The sequence below is a fragment of the Carica papaya genome, chromosome 5, assembly GCF_054855325.1.
Source record: "Carica papaya isolate Zhongbai chromosome 5, ASM5485532v1, whole genome shotgun sequence".
NCBI classification, from domain to species: Eukaryota; Viridiplantae; Streptophyta; class Magnoliopsida; order Brassicales; family Caricaceae; genus Carica; species Carica papaya.
This window is the reverse complement of record NC_142313.1, coordinates 152,692-172,110: the sequence shown is the minus strand read 5'-3', so window position 1 is coordinate 172,110 and position 19,419 is coordinate 152,692. Positions and strand designations below refer to the sequence as shown.

The 19,419-nt window shown below is 35.9% G+C and overlaps 3 protein-coding genes across 9 annotated transcripts; 2 read left to right on the top strand and 1 right to left on the bottom strand.

The window, feature by feature from the left end:
- The first annotated feature begins 564 nt into the window (after window positions 1-564).
- Window positions 565-5,760, top strand: LOC110808340 (Nucleotide-sugar transporter family protein). 4 transcript variants are annotated; one of them, XM_022033807.2, is made up of 10 exons: window positions 565-752; window positions 1,102-1,438; window positions 1,937-2,044; window positions 2,354-2,385; window positions 2,496-2,546; window positions 3,225-3,286; window positions 3,384-3,645; window positions 4,258-4,523; window positions 4,634-4,728; window positions 5,248-5,760. In XM_022033807.2, exons 2-10 carry the CDS (start codon window positions 1,355-1,357, stop codon window positions 5,419-5,421), a joined length of 1,134 nt encoding a protein of 377 aa, XP_021889499.1. In that variant the 5' UTR covers window positions 565-752; window positions 1,102-1,354; the 3' UTR covers window positions 5,422-5,760. The 4 variants fall into 4 exon arrangements, with proteins under 4 accessions (XP_021889499.1, XP_021889501.1, XP_021889502.1 ...); XM_022033809.2 differs by having other exon boundaries at window positions 1,056-1,438; XM_022033810.2 differs by having other exon boundaries at window positions 565-954.
- Window positions 5,761-6,583: 823 nt separating this feature from the next.
- Window positions 6,584-12,337, bottom strand: LOC110808342 (putative plant SNARE 13). 3 transcript variants are annotated; one of them, XM_022033814.2, is made up of 11 exons: window positions 12,190-12,337; window positions 11,806-12,012; window positions 10,642-10,734; window positions 10,067-10,160; window positions 9,233-9,270; window positions 8,911-9,008; window positions 7,903-7,982; window positions 7,773-7,829; window positions 7,593-7,685; window positions 7,413-7,487; window positions 6,584-6,993 (listed from the first exon to the last, which is right to left on the bottom strand). In XM_022033814.2, exons 2-11 carry the CDS (start codon window positions 11,880-11,882, stop codon window positions 6,889-6,891), a joined length of 810 nt encoding a protein of 269 aa, XP_021889506.1. In that variant the 5' UTR covers window positions 11,883-12,012; window positions 12,190-12,337; the 3' UTR covers window positions 6,584-6,888. The 3 variants fall into 3 exon arrangements, with proteins under 3 accessions (XP_021889506.1, XP_021889504.1, XP_021889505.1); XM_022033812.2 differs by having other exon boundaries at window positions 12,176-12,326; XM_022033813.2 differs by lacking the exon at window positions 12,190-12,337 and having other exon boundaries at window positions 11,806-12,150.
- Window positions 12,338-14,671: 2,334 nt separating this feature from the next.
- PDK (pyruvate dehydrogenase kinase) lies at window positions 14,672-17,903 on the top strand. 2 transcript variants are annotated; one of them, XM_022033841.2, is made up of 6 exons: window positions 14,672-15,158; window positions 16,058-16,316; window positions 16,417-16,597; window positions 16,690-16,837; window positions 17,019-17,235; window positions 17,645-17,903. In XM_022033841.2, the coding sequence occupies exons 1-6, from the start codon at window positions 14,910-14,912 to the stop codon at window positions 17,701-17,703; spliced, it is 1,113 nt and encodes a 370-aa protein (XP_021889533.1). In that variant the 5' UTR covers window positions 14,672-14,909; the 3' UTR covers window positions 17,704-17,903. The 2 variants fall into 2 exon arrangements, with proteins under 2 accessions (XP_021889533.1, XP_021889532.1); XM_022033840.2 differs by having other exon boundaries at window positions 17,624-17,903.
- The last annotated feature ends 1,516 nt before the right edge of the window (window positions 17,904-19,419 follow it).

Genomic DNA, 19,419 nt, shown 5'->3' with positions numbered 1-19,419 from the left:
CCCCTCTATTAACTTTGTTATAGATGCATACATGTGCATGTATATATATATATATATATATATATACACACACACACATATATGTATGTACATACATTTGATTCTAAAACCCAGTAGGCCCAAAACTTAACTCATCCAACCCAAGACATAAAAGACTTTGGGGTGATCTCACTATTCATTTCACTTACCAACTAGTAATATATATATATATATATATATATATGTATGTATGTATATGTCTCTTTCAACAAACAATAATACATAAAATCATTAACATATAATACATAATTGAAAAATTTTACCATTTTTTAAAAAAAAGGACATATTTGAAGAATCATTATTTTAGATTCTCCAATTCTTTAAAAAAAAAAAAATTATTTTTTAATAATTTAAATAAAATTGTAGTATTACACGGTCGGCTGTACGATTGAACATGAATCACAGCCGTCGGATCAAAAATCAACCGACGCCTCAGATTTTTACGGGTATTACCCGACGCCACACAATCGGGTTAAAACAGAGGCCCATATTCATATCATGTTTTCTTGGAGGCTCACGTTATGTGTATTATAATATCCTTCGGTACCAACACCTTCTTCTCTTCTTGTTTACTTCTTCACAGAAAAACTGCACTCAATTCATCGATTCCTTCGCCATTTATTAATTACTCAACCACTTCCATTCATACCAAACTCCTTCCATGGTTTAAATCCTTCAGATTCACATCTCCCCTCCCCCTTATTGATCTCCAGGTAAAAACCCCATTCTTCCTTTTCACTCAATTCTCCTCCGCGGATCAGATCAATACCTGCATTTCACTCCACTATCCTTTTTACATTATTACCTTCATATATATGACAGCTTTTCGCCCCTTTTCTTTTTTCTGAATTTTCAATATCTGCTAATTCTTTTTTCCTTTCGTTGTCGGTGTGTTAATCAATCTCGAATTTGTTGGTAACGATACTTGTACTATCACTTTCATTTCCTTCTTTTGCTCACCTTCTGTTGTCTTACTCGACTTACGCTTCTTTTTATCTATGTTTCTATTGTTTCAGTTTGTTCGATTTATAAGATCTTTTGCTCCTCTCTTCTTCTCTACAGGGGATTAGTCCCACAAGGGCGTGCGTCATCGTTTGTCTCTTTGAGAACCTGTGATGGTTGGGGAGATTAATTTGCCTTTTGGGTTTAGATAATTGCGTCAAGTTTGTTGGGCATTTTGGATTTCAGTTGGAAAGCCTACTGTTGCTATGGATATGATATAGTCAAGTAGGGGAAAGTCATCAATTACACTGAGGGAAGCCTTTTATTTCATTTTATACATTTTTCTTACGGTTGAAGGAAAGAGCAAGCGAAAATGATCAGCAAGCCGCTCGTCTTGACTTATCTCTACTTACTGATCTACATTTTGCTTTCCTCGGGAGTTATATTGTATAACAAGGTAATGCCCATTTTGATGTTCAACTTTATTTTTTCTTGTTTTCTTTTTTCTTATCTTAGTTGGGGTCCCTTTAGGGTTGAAGTAAAGCGTGGTACTGTGGAATGTAGTGCTTCAGTTCTTGTTGGACTTAGAATTTCTCACGTATTAATTTGGAATTTCAGAACATGTTATCACATTTCATTTGGTTTGTGATCTTTGTGCAATGTGTACCGCACATTTATTATGTATTCTGAGCATGGAAAGATGATATCTTTGTGAAAGATGTGTTTTAGTCATCAGTGGAGAAGACAGCTAAATACTGTAAATGGATAACGGATTTAGCCAAGAGAAAGAAAGAAGGTATAGATGATACTGGAAAAGATTGAGGGATAACTAAAATATACTATTCCTCTGTAATTATCATGTTTTTCATGCAGGTGAGTCTAATGTGGAGCTGTAGTTTTCAGCTTTGGCCATCAATCAGGGGATTAATCAAAATGTGATTATATTTTATTGCAGTGGGTTCTATCTCCGAAATACTTTGATTTTCCATTTCCTATTACGCTTACAATGATTCATATGGGGTTCTCTGGAGTAGTGGCCTTTTTTCTTGTACGTGTACTCAAGGTATGGCTTCCTTAGAGAAATAACTTATTTTCTTCAGATATATTATCTGTCCCTTATTGATAGATGTATCTGTTTCTATGTCTACCATCTACCCTGCTAATGTCTTATAATTATTGGTTGGTCTCACACTTAAAACAACATATTTGGCTTCTTGCTCGGCGAGCCATGTGCAAATGTGTGGCGTGTACCTTTTAAAACACATTATGTTTAAATTGCATGAGCAAAATGCCACTGACACTTCTATTCCTAAAAGTACTTTGTCGCCCTTTATATTGCTTAAGGTGTGATATAGTTTCTGCACTTATGCAGGTTGTATCTCCTGTCAAAATGACATTTGAAATGTGAGCTGGTCATTCATCTTTAATTTTTTCTCTTAGCTTTTATTTTTTAAATTTATGCTACTCAGTTTTTCCTAATTCTTATCTCCTAAGTAATTCTCTTGTTTCAACAGATATGCAACATGTGTAATACCGATAAGTGCCTTCTTTGCATCAAGCCTTTGGTAAGTCCTTATTTCATAGGACTAAACCTTTCATTCCATGGCTTGTATCATTTGCTAATCATCAGGGTACTGCTTTTTGCTCATTATTAGAGATAAATGAACCTTAGTATTTCTTGTTAGCTCTAAGTTGGTCTTCTATTCCATTCAGATGTTCTGATAACAAACTATTGGGCAATCACCTCGTTGGATCAATTTACTGATATTTTGGTTTTGATTTATGGGTGAAGGAATTAATTGTTATCAGGATTTTAAAAAGTTATGCATGTTAAAAATGGAAGGAGTGCAAGATGCATGCATTCACCTGTTTCTCACTATAAAAATGCTTAATATGCATCAACTTGCTGCATTTTAGTTTCCTGTTCCACACTGTCCAAGTGCTCTTTTCTATTTTCATCTTCACAATTTAGAGTTTACGAATTGTATTATTCTTCTGTTTTATCCTTCTGCATGCTGTGTTTAGACCGCTCTAGCGAGCGATGCCATCTGTTGAAAAAGGTCTGTTTTTTTTTCTAGAGAGTTCAGATTTGTTAGTTGTCAACAAAATTTTGGTGATGAAATCATTATAACTTGTCTTGGTTTTTTAGTGGCTTTGATTCATAGAGATTTTCTATACTATAAATATTAATAATGCTCATTAGAAACAATATTATGACCACTTATATTTTTGTGTTCTTTCAGGTTTGGTAACACTGCTTACTTGCACATTTCTGTGGCATTCATCCAGATGCTGAAAGCCCTAAGTATGTCAAATAAAAGCTTGTGTGTTTTGTTTAACTTCACGATAATGCCTCTTAATAACTATAAGTGTATGGTTATATTTGAATTTGGATTTTACAGTGCCTGTAGCAACTTATCTCATGGCTGTTGTGTGTGCCACTGACAGTCCAAGGTGTGATCTCTTATTAAACATGGTGCTGGTCAGTGTTGGAGTTGTTGTTTCCTCATACGGGGAAATTCATTTTAATGTAGTTGGCACAGTTTACCAAGTTACTGGCATCTTTGCAGAAGCTCTTAGGCTGGTCTTGACTCAAGTTCTTCTGCAAAAGAAGGGCTTGACGTTAAATCCAATAACCAGCTTATATTACATAGCCCCATGCAGGTACAATTTCTTTCTACTTTTGCGCTCATTTTCTTTAGAAGAGAAAGTGAAGTTAAGGCCACCTCTGAAATCTTTTATTAGTGAACGGAGCTTGTTTTCTTTAGAAGAGAAAGTGAAGTTAAGGTCACCTCTGAAATCTTTTATTAGTGAACGGAGCTTGTTTTCTTTAGAAGAGAAAGTGAAGTTAAGGCCACCGTCTGAAATCTTTTATTAGTGAACAGAGCAAGAGGCTACAGTTCTGCTATGAAATAAATGTCCCTTTACCAAAGATAAATTTCTGTTATCTATGTTGTTTCTGGGCTTTATCAAATGTTTTTGCATTCTTCACTTTATTCCCAGTACATGTTTTGCGATGGCATGACTTAATTGATTTCAATGAGCTAGATTCACTGAGGAAATCAAACAGTCGATGTTTGATTACTGTTTCCTGGTTTACGAACATAGAAATTAACTATGTTTACTTTCCTGTTGATACTGTTATCTGAACTCTTTTGCTATACAACACCTCTTTATCAAGGAACTGCTAGATTATATTTATAATAGCCTGTAAGGAGGATTATTAGATGTGCCCGTGCTTAAAATTCTCATATGTTCATGCTTTACCATGTGCAGTTTTGTGTTCCTTTTTGTGCCATGGTATTTACTTGAGAAACCTGCAATGGAAGTTTCCCAGATTGAATTCAATTTTTGGATCTTCTTCTCCAATGCTCTCTGTGCTTTGGCCTTAAATTTCTCCATATTCTTAGTAATTGGGAGAACTGGTGCAGTCACCATCAGGGTTGCTGGGGTTCTTAAAGACTGGATTCTGATAGCCCTTTCAACTGTTGTATTTCCAGAGTCCACAATTACTGGGCTGAATATAATTGGCTATGCAATTGGTACTTTTTCATATGATTTCCGAAATATTTACGATAACCACAACTTCCTCATTTTTTCTCACTTCTTTTTTAGTTCAAAAAGCTTATCACAATGCATTTTCACCCTGCAGCACTTTGTGGTGTTGTAATGTACAACTACCTAAAGGTTAAGGATGTTCGGGCATCACAATCAACTTCTGAGAGCATTCCAGATAGGATAACAAAGGTCAATCATCTCATTTATTTTCAAGTTCTTATCCGAAATATCTTTTGCTGGATATAGGCTCTACGTTTCTAAGACCATGTAATAAGTTGGTTTTGACAGCACTATGCTTTCCTATCAATCAAAGTTTCTAAGGGTGGTCCAAAATCTGCAACCCCCCTAATATAGATTGTGAAGATCATATCACAATTTCCCTGCATTTATGGGTATTTGTATCAGTAAATGAACTAGTAGCAGAAAATTATAAAGTTTAGGTGACTTTTGGTACAATTTGCTGAACTTCAAAGGTTATTTCATGCAAATGGAGATGGCTGTAAAGGTTTGGCAATCTGTTTGCTTGGATTTGTCAAAAGAGTATTCGGGGTTATTGGAGAAGGAATTGTAATGGAGTTTATTTGCTTCTTTTGTATCTATTGAAATGTATTCATGTCAATCTTTTCCTTCTGTGTTCTATTTAACCAAAACACTGTACCAGCTTTCTCAAATGTTCTTAGAGTCTGACGTCTAGATGGGCTATTACAGGATTGGAAGCTGGAGAAGAAGTCGTCCGATATATTTGTGCCTAATCACGGGGGTGACAACAATGGAGGAAATTTTGCTACTTCCGAATTGAATGTTGATGAAGAAGCACCTCTGATTCCATCTGCAACACGGCTATCGCATATTGGGCGGACACAACTTAATCACACGGCATAGTCGATGAGAGTCCAAGTATAGATGATGTTAAGTGACTTATTATTTGTCTGGGAAAACGAACGAGAAATGGGGAGGAAGCGGGTCCAAATGCATCTTGGTTCATCATATTTCAATGGAAGATTTTTCTTTTGTTTTTTGTTTTTTTTTTTTTCTTTTCTTTTCTTTTCTTTTCCAATGGAAGGAATAGATATTTACTTCAAGCCCATGAGCAATTGAAGTGTAACTCCTGGCAATTTGTTGAATGTGCATGCCTTAGTTTTTCCTGAATGATAGTTCAGGACTGATTTTTAGGTGATCGAGCTTAGAGCAAGTACAAAGAATGAAGTTGATTCTGGGCAATTTTATTGATTGTGAGGGAGTTTATTTTCTTTCTTCTCATTTATTCATGGAGGTCCAAGCAGTTGAATTCATACATAAACAGCTGAAAGTCTTTTTGTCTTGGCAATTTCTCTTAAATCAAAGCTGTAACCAATTTGTGTGTCTTACTAATTTAGTAGGTAAAAATTAGCTTTTGTCTAATGGTTGATGGAATCAACTTAATAACTTCAATGTAACGATAATGAAAATAACAGTATCATACTTTAATGCTGTTTTCATCTATTCAACTTTAGGAAGCATTTTTGAAATATGAAAGAATTGCTTCAATACGATCTTCAAATTTGATTAACCTGCTCTTTTAGATGTTCGAATAATGTAGCAAATGTTGTATTAGTATTGGTCTGACAGTAGAATCTTGATGATACTGTCCAAATAAAATAGCCTAAATACTGATTACAGGCACTGAATACTAGTTTAATTATCTTCGTCGGCATCAATATAAACGATTAAAGAAGTTTACATTCAAAAAACACATGCCAATATGAACAGAGACTCTTCAAGGTATTAGTTATAACTGCTGCTGCCTTGGCTTGAGATATCACAATACTTACCCTCATTTAGAAGTCCAAATTGGTCAGAGTACATTATGTTGCCCTCCGCAGGCATACCAAAGGTTTCTTATTAGACCCCTAGCAAGACAATGGCTTTTTCAGTAAAACCAAACAACTTCATAACCATTCTCTGCAGCTTATTCGGTCTACTTAACCCCGTAATGATTTACAATAAACAAATACCTGTTAGTTTACTATGTAAGAATATAGTGAATTGTGCATACATACAATAATAACCGTAAAAACATCCCAAAGCCGAGTATATTATTCTCTTTCTAACATTACAACAATCTTGAATGGTAACAAGAAAAAAGAAAACATGGCATCGTATTCAAAACAATGGAAAGCCTGCTCGCATATCATTTACACAATACCACAAACAAGATATGCACATAATAGGTGAGAAGGAATAAATAGGAAAGGAAAGGAAGAGCCGATAGATGCCCACAAACAGTTGTATTTTCATCCAGACAGCCATCTCTTAGAATACACACCATAAAAATTGGACTCCTAAACATAATCATCAGAAAAGTTCAGTCTACTGAAAAGGCTCTGGAGTTCTTAGATATAACAGCCTCCTTGCTGGAGCAGGTGGTGCCAATCCAGGAATGTCCCGGATATCCTTGTTATTGGGGTTGACAATCTGCAAGTTTAATCATTGCAATTAGATATATGATTGGTGCTCGGGTGTGTATATATGAGCATGCGTCAAATCAGATAGCAGAGGCACTGTATGCCAAATTTTACGTCCATTTTCTTTCTGTTTTTCTTTTTCTCAGTTAATTTTTCCATTTTTCTTATTCTTCCCAAGGCACAAGTTAAAGCTAGGTTTTCGACAATTCTTTATTCATCAAAAGCATCTCAGCTTATTCGGCCCCCAATATCCGACTATTATGTGCACTCTCTCTCTCTCCTTTTCCTCCCTCCGTCTCCTCCCTTCCATTAAGAAGATTTACTCTAATGTGAGAGAGAGAGAAATTATTCTGCTTTGGATCCCTTTGGTTCATCATTTCCCGAAAAAATTGAACATCAAATATTGACAGCAAAAGTTATGCAGAATACCTTCACAATAATAATGGCTATTACACCACAGACAATGAGAAAAAGAAACAGCATTATGCACTTATCTGTAGCCACCTGCAGAGAAGAAAAGGCGACAGAAACAGACCTACTTAGACTACTTAAAAAAGCATGAAACCGGAATAACATATTGAAAGCCAATTAGCAAAGACTACTACTAACCTGCCTCCCGATCTCCTTCACTAGCTGGGAGGCCTTCTTAATAGAGAACTGAATTGTGTCCAGCTCATTAACAATGCGGCCCATTTGTTCAGTCTGCACAGTTAGGGATCATATATTGACGACAACAATTATGGCAAGAAAAGTAGAAACTAAACTTGCATGACCACTAATCCTACTTACTTGGCCCTTCAAGGTAGAAGCCGTTTGAGTTCCCACTTCCACTGTTTGTTGAACGACCTACAAGTCAAAGTGGAGAAGTAAGAACAGAAAGCACAAAAACACAAAGTAACATGTTCAGATATTCACTTACCTGTTTAGAGCGTTCTATTGCCTGGTCGGTTTCATCCATCCTCTTCATCCCAGCATTTATAAGTTCTTGATTCGACATGGCTAACAAGCAGGCAAACAAATGGAAACTAAGGGCAATGAGGGTTTTCTTTTTACTTTGGAATGTTTCATAAAATTAGTCATAAAAGAAGTCATCATGGTGATTGATACTATAGACTTTTGGTAACTTCAACCAATTCTTTAAATACTACATCACTACCCAAACAAACTTAAAAATTCAGTTTACCTTTCTGTCAGCCGAGACTACTGATGTATTATCTATTTATTTAGGTTATATTTGAAAGAAACTAAGAATTTTTGTAGAATTTATTTCTACACCTAGTTTGACTAAGTGAGAATGAAAGTTGATCTAACACAATAAAAATTGAATCATACAGAACTCCAAGTAGAATCGAAAATATGAATCCCAAAGATAAACTTTGATGATCTTTACAACAAATTGTTCTAATCCTACTTAAGACTTTCCCTTGAAGCTCATTTTTTTTTTTTGGTTTTCTAATATAATTTGTATCCTACCTAGTTAAACTATGTGTAGAGACTTCTGATCTATTAATATTATCTTTTAAATGGGATGTCCAAAATCTTTTCAAAAAATACTATTCAAATTGCATTTTGTTTCCTCCAACCGCAAATGTCACCACTTTTGCAAGGTCATACATCTTTCAAGATTACGATGTCATGCAACACCATGCTTATATCCTTAATAAGTACCCACTCCTAATTACTTCTGAATATCAAGGAAATCAGTTTTATGTTCTAGATGAGTCTACAGGTGAAAGGAAAAATATGCAGGACTGGTCAGGAATGTCAGAATTTAAAGACAACTATATTTGATGCAAGAGCAACTAATGTCTACATAAACAATCCAGAGAAAACCAGATATGCTTCTAGATCAATAGATGACCAAAAATAACAGAGGAATACATTTGAGACGAAGTGGCTATAGATCTGACCAGAGTTAAGATCTTACATGATGCCACTTGAACATTGTCATTAGCTGTTGGTTCACTTACTCCTGCTCCCATATCGAAAAGTTCAACTTTCTTATTGCCAAGGCTATTCATAAACCTGAAGTTACACAAAATAGAATCAGAATATCATAAAAACGGGTTGATGGAAACAGCAAGCTGATTAATTTAGAGCTAAATTTTACTGCTAAGAAATTTGAGATGCTTCTCTAAATTGTGTGCCTATCTGTGGAAAATAAAGCCAAACTTGAACATAGTCTTCATTCTTATATCCAATAAGAATGCCTTGGACTAAAATAAGAAACAGTCCATTCAAGAACTTACGTTTTTCTCAATGCCACATAAGAATTCAGCTCTTTGATCTGTAAAAATAAAGGACAACAATAGAAGACAGATGTTATACACTTGTTTCAGAAGAAAGCTGTTGAGTGCAAAGAGATGACAACCATTCTTTTTGGGAGTGTTGGGGGTTGTTCAGGATTAGGGAGAAAGGTAAGAGTTGTCCGCACAAGTTGACAAGAAGGCCACTATTTTCCTGCTCATTTAGTTGGTGTGGAATACTAAAACTAAAACACAATTGATGAGGAAAAGGGGACAAATCAGAACGTGCAGCAAAATAAAGCCCCTAAGAAATGGTTGGTGTCATCTGATAATTGAACATTATGTTTTATAAACTAAAAATTGTGGAACACATTTATTTCCACTAAAAGATGTTCACTTTTTCCCCATTTAAAGCGGTGTCTGTCAAAGGTGGTTTAAAACGCTCAAGTTTTGATGCAATAATTTCTACCAAGAATTTTAGCTTCATAAAAAAAGTTAAGCTTTAAACTGCATACAAAAAGCTGTGGCATATATTTCAGTTCTCACCAAAAGATCTGCAACTAACAAAAAGGTTCGCATTTTGTTTTTCATTGATGTTCTGGTTCATGCAAAACATAGAAATTTATTGAAAATTCTGAAAGTTAATTTCATTCATGTTTTCCCCAATGCAACAGAAGAATCAAACAAAGCCACCCCCCCAAGCTAAGGGATATCCAATAATCAGTAGACTTCTAAATATCCAATACCAGTAAACAAAATGAACGTTTCAATAATGACGTCATGGGTACATTCAAATCCATGCCAAAACACGGGAAAAAAGGATGTTTCAAAAATTACCATAGATTGCTTCTCATCATTGAGTTGCTTATTTACTTCAGGAGGATTTTTACCTTCCTCATCTTTAAGTTCACGATCAAATTCTTTAATCAATCTGAAACAAGTTATTACATGTAAGATTTAATACCTTGAATATCTGAAAAGCACATGAGATATTCAAAACAGCTAAAAAAACTAGCTCGAGGTTTTTTGTACCTAACTGGGTTGTTCAACTCTCCGTATCACTTAGCATATACATGAAAACACGTAGTGAAGGGGTAAAAACAGATGGAAGATGGATGGCAAAGATGAGAAAGAAGGATGACAGGAGGCGGGTAGGAGAAACGGTGAATTACTCATGTGTTAAATATGGTACAATTCCTCACTAAAAAATCTCAAGAGCTCAACCAAACTCAACGGCTGGAAAAACCTAGGCTTTCATCAATAAAAAAGTCAATGGATGGATAGAAACTGTAAAATTCTAGCTTACTATGATTTCCTCCTTTGTGGGATTAAACTTTGTTGTGTCACCTATACAAATAAGTGCAGTATTGAAAAAAAATACGAGTAGAAAAAGGTAAAAGTCTCTGGAATACCTTTTACACTCCCTCATCTTCCCAGTAAGTTCCTCCAGCTGTTTGCTTTGTCTGTTGGAATCCTTGATCTTATCCAGTCTCTGGAATCCATTTCTGGATCAAATAGGCAAAAGTCTTAAAATTTGTACCACTATCATTTCAAAGCAGTATCCAGAAAACACTTAGACAAGAATAGGTATATTGCCACCCTCCCCTTACAGCACACAAAAGAATGAAACAAAAGAGAGATAGAGAGAGAGAGATCTTATCCCATTGCTGACAATTCATGAAATACCGACACAGATTTAACAGATTTACTGACAATTTTTGGGGGAGGGGGGGAAGGTTATATATATGTTATTGAAACTACAAACTCAACCTTTGATCTCCTTCTCAATCCAGCCCATATGCAGAATTCCGAAGTACATATTACGTTGCCAGCAATTAAAAAAATCAGGTTCTGCTACAGTCTCGCTGATCTTTGCTATTCACAAAACTGACCAAGAAATATTTGACTTATCTTAAAGAAGTAGACGACTGAATTACAGGAAGAATCAATCAAAACAAGAGCTAGTATATTCAGATTGATTGGTTAACTCGGAATATCATGTCAATGTGCCATGATATCAAAGATCTATAGCTCAAAGAAACTAGTTTGTTCAGGTCGAGTAGTCTTATACTGAATTTGGAGTGCCATGTGTCGTGCAAATATGGATGAAGCCAACTAATTATAATGCGTTGTGGCATCAACAACCTATAGTTTTAAGAAACTATTCAGGTCGAATAGCAATTACATAAACTTGGGGTTCCATGTCATGTGTTTATTTTAATAACCAACAAACAATAACGCACCAACGTATCAAAGACCTAAAATCAACTCAGCATATTTGAATTAAATAAATCTGCGGATATCTGATACTATAGGATGTTCTATAAGTTTCTTCTAGTTTCGCAGGTTGGTCTAATAAAGATTAGGTGTGAAGTTAACAACAAACAAACACGTAAATAAAGTAATTTGTATGACACGAAAAAGAAAAAGAAGTACCACATAATGAAATATGTAAGAATTCCAAGTTGCGATAAATAAGATTGCAAGGAAAAGTCTCCAGAAAATAATTGGGTAAAAGAAAAGCCAGGGCTTTAACAAGGAAACGCAAAAAAAGGGATTAACGGAAGGGAACATACGCAAGAGCTCGGAAATTGTCGCGAATTTCACCGTGAATCTGCTCCAACTGAGGGCTCATAGGCAAGTCAGACGCCATCGTCGCCGGCGGAGTAGAAATCCCGGCAGAGATGATTCGTCGAGGAATTGACTGGAAGCTTAGGTCACCGCATTGAAATGCCTTGAATCTCTCTCTATCCTCTGGTTTTGTTGTTTGAGGAAATAAAACCCTAAGGAAAGTGGACGTAGAAAAGGAAAATGTAGAATTAACAGAAATTGCAGAGAGGAATTGAGACGTACGAATGGAAGAGATGTAGATGTTGGGTGGGTGGTAATAGATCTTTATTGTTAATTAATAACAAAGTTGAATCAGAGAAAAAAAGAGGGATTTACCAGTGCAGACTCACCTGGCTTCTTCTACAGGAGTTTGTTTGGCATAATCGGATCTGAGGAATTAAATGATAAAAATTATAATATTTATAGTAATAAGTATTTTGTGTGTGTTAATTATTGTTTTTATTATTATGTTGTTTGTCCCTAAAAAGGAGAAACAAGTAAAGTTGGGCGATGAAGACACTTCAAGGTGACAGTCCAAAATTTTATTGATATTTTAATTGTGTTGTTTTGTGAGAGAATGTTGGGATTAATATATATATATATAGAAAGTTGAAATTTAAAAATGAGAAAGAAAAAAATAAAAAGAGTTGTTGGATTAGGCCTCCTTGTACAATGATGACGCTGGGGGAGCGAACTTCGGTATATTCACAAGCAAAACTAAATTTTCCTAATGAAATTGGGTTTTTCTATAGTTGCGAAATCCGATCTATTATGAGTCTAGGTCCTCACCCATAAGTACAGATGGTTTGTACCTTTCTATTAAGAATTACATGGCGTCATCCGACCAATGACATTGGGAGGCCTTGCATTGGGTGTTACCGATGGAAACACTGCTTCAGATAGTTGCGATACCGGCCCCTAGAGATGACATTATCTCGGACTCCTGCTTTTGGAATATAACGAGCTCTGAGTGTTTTTTAATTAGCTCGGCTTGCGCTCTCCTGAAGAGTGATCATTGGCACCCGGATGATAGAAATTGGAGAGACATTTTGCATTGGTCAGGAGCTCAACGGTTGCATACGTTCTTTTGGTTGGTTGCTAAGGGGAAAATCTTGACAAATTGGGAGAGATACTGACGTCATATGTCCTCTACTGCATAGTGCAGTAGGTGTGGAGACCCTATTGAGGATGTGGATCATGTTTAGAGCATGGCTAAACTGCTGTGGTTGAAGATCATACCTGCTAAAGCCCATTCAATTTTTTTCTGTTGTACTATTGACGAGTGGTTCGTGCTGAATCTCAAAAATAACTTACCATGGTGCAAGGCAGTTCAAAATTAGAGAGTAACATTTGGCTTTATTTGTTGGAGCTTGTGGAACCATAGGCTCTTCGAGAATGTATCACTTTGGGAATTCCAACAATTTCTTTAATCGATACAAATTGTGATCCCGATCTCGCAGATATTTCGATTCCAGCAAATGATGACGCCATAGCTTCAATTCGATTAATTCTTAACAAATTAGTATTCGCAATTTGTGAGGGTCATTCTAGCTATATACAAAATTCTTGATTAATAATAAGATAAATAATTTTTTTGGGGGGAGGGGACTCCCTAGATTTATGGAATCGGTTACTACTCCCGAATCTCACAAAAGAGAAAGAGATAAAAAAAACTGTGGATATTATGTGATTACTTTAGTTGATATCCAAAAAACCAAAAGTTTGTTTTCCAAGAGAGCAAGAGTAACATCGATGAGCTTGCTAAGAATGTGTTCCTCATGACTTATTATATTTTTATGGATAATAATATGAGTCTTTACTTTTTTTTTAAATATGGTGCACAGATCAGAAGAACTTGTTACTTGACAAAAACCTCATAAGGTTTGGTGGAAGGTGAACACTAATGGTACTTATTGTGCGACTACCAACCTCGTTTGTCGTGACATACTTATTAGGAATGAGGATGGTGCCTACTTGAGAAGCTTTAACAGGAAGATTGGCAAATGTTCTGTGCTTTATGTTGAATTTTGGGGTGCTCTTGATAGCTTTCAACTTGCTTGGTATGTTGGATTTCGTAATATTATCTTAGAAATGAATAGTGTTTTGGTAGTGCAGTTAATTACTAAGGAAGATCACGGCACTAATGCGTATGTCGTTCTTGTTAGTAAAATCAAACACTTACTATTAAAGAACTAACATATCAGAATCCAATATGTCTATCGCGAAAGAAATAGATACGTTGATTGGTTGGCAAATGTCAACTTCTCTCTATCGATGAACCTCTATTCTCATGTTTCGATGTCAAATGATCTCCAACAGCTTTTCACTGATAAAATCATAGGTGTCTCCTGATTCCGGATGTGCACGACAATCTTTTAATTTTCTTTTTAATTTTTAACTCTCTTTATACCAATAAAAAAAAAAAGAAAATGATATGATAGGTGAGAAAGTGGAGAGAGAATGAATCAAGTGCAATTATTGAAGGAAATATAATTGCCAACCTTCTAAACCAGGGAATTTAAGTATGATGATGACCCAAATTTCTCTCTATAATAATTGCCACCTTACAATTCATACATATATTTTTAAAAATAATAATAATAATATGATGATGATATAATATATGTATTACTTGTGGAGATGAAGCAGGCCAAACTTCCAAATGGCAGCCCTAACCTTACACGTATTAGAGTTTTGTTTATTTACAGGAATCAAGCAACGGAAATAACTCTCTTTTGTCTCCATCCCATTTTGGGTTAACCACCGTACCCATGGTTGAAGATCTAACCATAGTTACACACAAGAGGCCCTGCTTTTCTACATCCACCTGTCAGTATTATCCAACACCACCACCAGACGGACGCCCCTCCCTCGGACGTTCATTATATAAATATTACCACCCACCCAAAATTTAATTTCTCTGTTTTTATTTGATTTGGCTGTAATCTCTATGTCAGTTGGGCATTTCGAGACGTGCGTTCCCTTTTTCTTCTCCTATTTTTGCATGCTCTTTCTCCTCTGCTTTACTCGTTGTCGACAGGCTAATTCCCGCTCCGCTCTGCTCTTCTGAATGGCGGCTAAGAAGGCCTGCGAGTCATTCTCCAAGACCTTGATCGAGGAGGTCCATAGATGGGGATGCATGAAGCAGACTGGGGTCAGCTTGAGGTACATGATGGAATTCGGCTCCAAACCCACTCACAAAAACTTGTTAATTTCTGCTCACTTTCTCCACAAGGAGTTGGCCATTAGAATTGCAAGGAGAGCTATCGAGCTCGAGCGCCTCCCATACGGCTTATCTGCAAAACCTGCTGTCCTTAAGGTACACTCCTTTCTTTTTTTTATCTTTCCCAATTTCAATTCTGGGATTTTGGTTTTATTTTTTTTTTATCGGAGTTGCTGCTGTGAAATCGAGCTTGGTTTGTCTTGGATTTATTTATTAATTATTTTTTAATAATTTTCGTTTCACCCATGAGTAAAAAAGCAGAACTGGTAAATGTTTGACCAAAGCTTCTTTTTATAAGATTTTTGGCGCTGAGTTTTCTATCAAGTAATCTGTTTTAGTTCAAGCGTTCTGATTTTCTTAAACATATGCGTTCCATAACTGTGTTAACTTTTCTTAGACCTGTTGCTTGGAATCTTTCCTGTAGCAATTGGATATCCATGTGTAAAGCCAACTGTGCTGCAGATTCTTTTAAGCTCTTTTGGTTACTGAGAAAACTCTTATACGTTATCTTCATTCTTTTTTAACCATAAAAAGTAATGATTTGTTCGAATCGCGGGATGCATGTAGGGAAACCACTGTTCCTAAGCAACCTTAAGTGCTAAAACCTCTTTTATTTTGCTCATTCTTTGGTTTTTCAGGGGCAATTGAAGTGCTTTCTTACATATGTCTGTCGAATTATATCTATAACTGGGTGTGATAAGCTTCTTTTATACATATATGTATAATATACATATATTTTTCCTTTCCTAAGTCTCTTCATTAGGTTAGCATTTATCTCTTGCGTGTTTCTATTTCATTTCTTTCACGTGTCATGTATTTGAAAATGGGTAGTGGGATCAGTTTATTTGAGTAAGTTGATTTTAGCTTATTTTGTTCTTTCTGAAAAGTTGTTTTGATTTATTTGCTTGTTTCTTCACATGATGAATTCATGGCTGAATCTTTCAAGCTTTTGCAGCGTATGCTCATGTTACATCAATTTTTTTTTGCATTCTTAGGTCAGAAACTGGTACTTGGATTCGTTCCGTGACCTGAGATCCTTTCCTGAGATCAAGGATATGAATGATGAGAAGGAATTTACTCAGATGATCAAGGCAATCAAGGTGAGACACAACAATGTTGTCCCCACAATGGCTTTAGGTGTTCAACAGCTGAAGAAAGACATGGACCCAAAGATCGTCTATGGGGATCTCCATGAGATTCATCAATTCTTGGATCGGTTTTACATGTCAAGAATTGGAATTCGCATGCTTATTGGTTAGTTTTAACTTCACATTTATTTCTTGTAATGATTGAAATGCTTCTTAATTATGTTCATTTATTTCTCAACCTATTTGAAAATTCTGGTGAATCTCAGGACAGCACGTGGAATTACATAATCCAAATCCGCCGCCTGATTGTGTGGGTTACATACATACAAAAATGTCTCCCGTGGAGGTTGCACGAAACGCGAGTGAGGATGCACGTGCTATTTGTTTACGCGAGTATGGCAGTGCACCTGATGTTAACATCTATGGGGATCCTAGTTTTACGTTTCCGTAAGTTTTTTAAGTCATAAATTTTGTATACTTAATAGCTTTTTCTTTGTTGTTCTCTTAGATATGTATAATAAGTTATCTTTTCATATTAGGTATGTCCCAACCCACTTACACCTTATGGTGTTTGAGTTGGTTAAGAACTCATTGCGTGCTGTCCAAGAGCGTTACATGGACTTGGATAAAGTTGCACCTCCTGTTCGGATAATTGTTGCAGAAGGCATTGAGGATGTTACCATAAAAGTATTCTTTTCTTTTTCTCTGTTTAGGTCATCCGTCAATATTATGCTACTGCATATGTTTCCTATAATGTTTTAAGCAGGGTGTCAGTACTGCTTTTTTTTTTTCTTTGGAATTTGTCAAGCATTAGTGTTCTGGTATTTGTTCAATTTTTAAAATGGTGGTACACTGGCTGGTGTCGTAGGTCTCAGATGAGGGAGGGGGCATCCCAAGAAGTGGTCTTCCCAAAATCTTCACTTATCTTTACAGTACTGCAAAAAACCCACTGGATGAGTATCTGGATCTTGGAACAGGTGCTGAAATGGTAACAATGGCTGGATATGGATATGGGCTTCCAATAAGCCGCTTGTATGCTCGGTATTTTGGAGGAGATCTGCAAATTATATCTATGGAAGGATATGGTGAGCTCATTATTTAATTATTGTGCTGTAGCATGTTTAATTTGGATGGTTTTCAAAGCTCTAAAGTAGATGAGCATTTATTACTCGGTTAATCAGCTAGGTTGCATGAAGTGATGAAGCATCCTATGTTTTTGTTTAGACTAGTGGCTAGCATTTCCTAACACTGTCTATAATGTGATGATAATATCTGCTGAAAAAGGTTGCAATATATGTTTCTTATGGAACTTCTTATTAGTGAGTTGAGCAGTAAAGTAGGGATATCATTTTTTTAAGGGGTAAGGATCTATTGAAAATTGAATGGGATTAGGTTATCAGGTGTCTAGTAATTGATGCTCCTGAACTCCATATTTGGAGATTTTTTACCTAAAATATGCTGACTCAGTAATAGGTTTGCAATGTCCATATGCAGGGACTGATGCTTATCTTCATTTGTCGCGTCTGGGAGATTCACAAGAGCCTCTGCCATGAATGTATGCTGCAGCTGCGAATCTGAAGTGCTTTTTTAATTTATTGAAACATGGAAACATTGGATGAATATGACTATTTTAACAAAGGGATGCAGCTGCTTTCAATTTTTATTGTGATAAATTGGCAGTTCTCCTTGTATATGCTTCATATGTTTGTTTTCTCTATTTGGTAAAAAAAATGCCCTTTTTGACTTGCTATAATTTGTTTTCAATATACATTTTCTCTTCTACAATGAAGATGCCCCATTGAGGATACCTAGATGAAATCTGTGGCCTCTCAAGAGGGACTTGCAGATCGAAAATTTAGGAAATAATAGAATAAGCTCATGCTGGCAACAAGCATTGTGAGCACACGACAAATGCTGTGAATGCAGGCTTTTTTCAACTACTTGTGGGTGCATGATAATTACTTTGAGCTTTAACCGTTTACTTGTGAAATACAAGAATACAATGTCAGCAGAACCTATTTATATCTACATCATCTTGAAAGAAATTATGATGAATCTGGAGAGTTAACAAGAAGCTATTTGGGAGTAACCTAGCGAGGCTAGGAGTAGTGAAATCTAAGATTCTGAGGGAGGGTTGAATATGCTGTTGTGATTTTTTTTTCTTCCACTATCACTTGGGGAGAGGGTCAGCTATCCATCCGAAAAAGAAAAGAAAAGGAATGAAAAAAGAAGAAAAGAGAGAGAACGTGGTTAAGGCTGAAAAAAGAGAGAGAAAGGAAAGCTTGGTTCCCACTTGGCACTCATGGAATGCATAAAGGTGCAAGTTCTGAAGGAGCAAGAGCAGGGTGGAGGTCCCCAAGCCCCTTGGCATTTGCCAACTTTTAATCATGGTAGTGGCCAGGTGGAATGGTTACTTCGTCATTTTTTTCTCTTTAGCAAGAAAAACAAAGGGTTCAAATCTGTCTGGTATTAGGAAGAAAGGAGAAAAAAAAGAAAACCCTTTTGAAGTTGATGATAAGATAGGACTACCATCATTCTTTTGACTCCATTAACTGGCGCGAGACCTCTAATTCACAAGCTCTCATGTTCAGTCTACTCAAATATTAATAAGTCATTAATGACTTTCTCCAACTTCTACATGATAATTAATTGGGAGAAGAATCTTTGAACTTATGTTTGGATTTGCAACCACCACAACTACTTCCACAATCCTTTTTCTGTCTCACACTATTAACCATTTGGACTCTGGAATCAGCCCCACAACCTCAACTGCTTGCTCCTCTGCCAAAGGACTTTTTCAGAAACATTATAATCTTCACCAAATAGTAACTTACATCTATTCTTTTAACGAAGCTCCCAGCACATCATTAACATGTTAAACTCTACTTTTCTTCTCCTATATTCATATAAAACAAGCATCTATCAGCGATTATTCCAACCTCCACATGTGCTAAAGGCATCGGTACCTTCTTTTCTTTGCACACTTAAATGACCATTGATCCCTTACGTTCCATTTTAAATTTTCAATCTCCCAAACCTTGCGCTTCCTGTAAAATTGTTGACTCAAATAAGCAGACTTAATAAGTATCCACTGATTTTTTTTCTTTAGAATTCAGATTTTGGGAGGGTGTGGATATGAGATTGATGAACATATTGCCACATGACAAAGTAGAACTCATTATAAAGAGTATTTTTTCATTAGAATGAATCAAAAGCAAAAATCATCTTCCAATACATAAGTTGAAAGCCAGAATACATTTAATATCAGC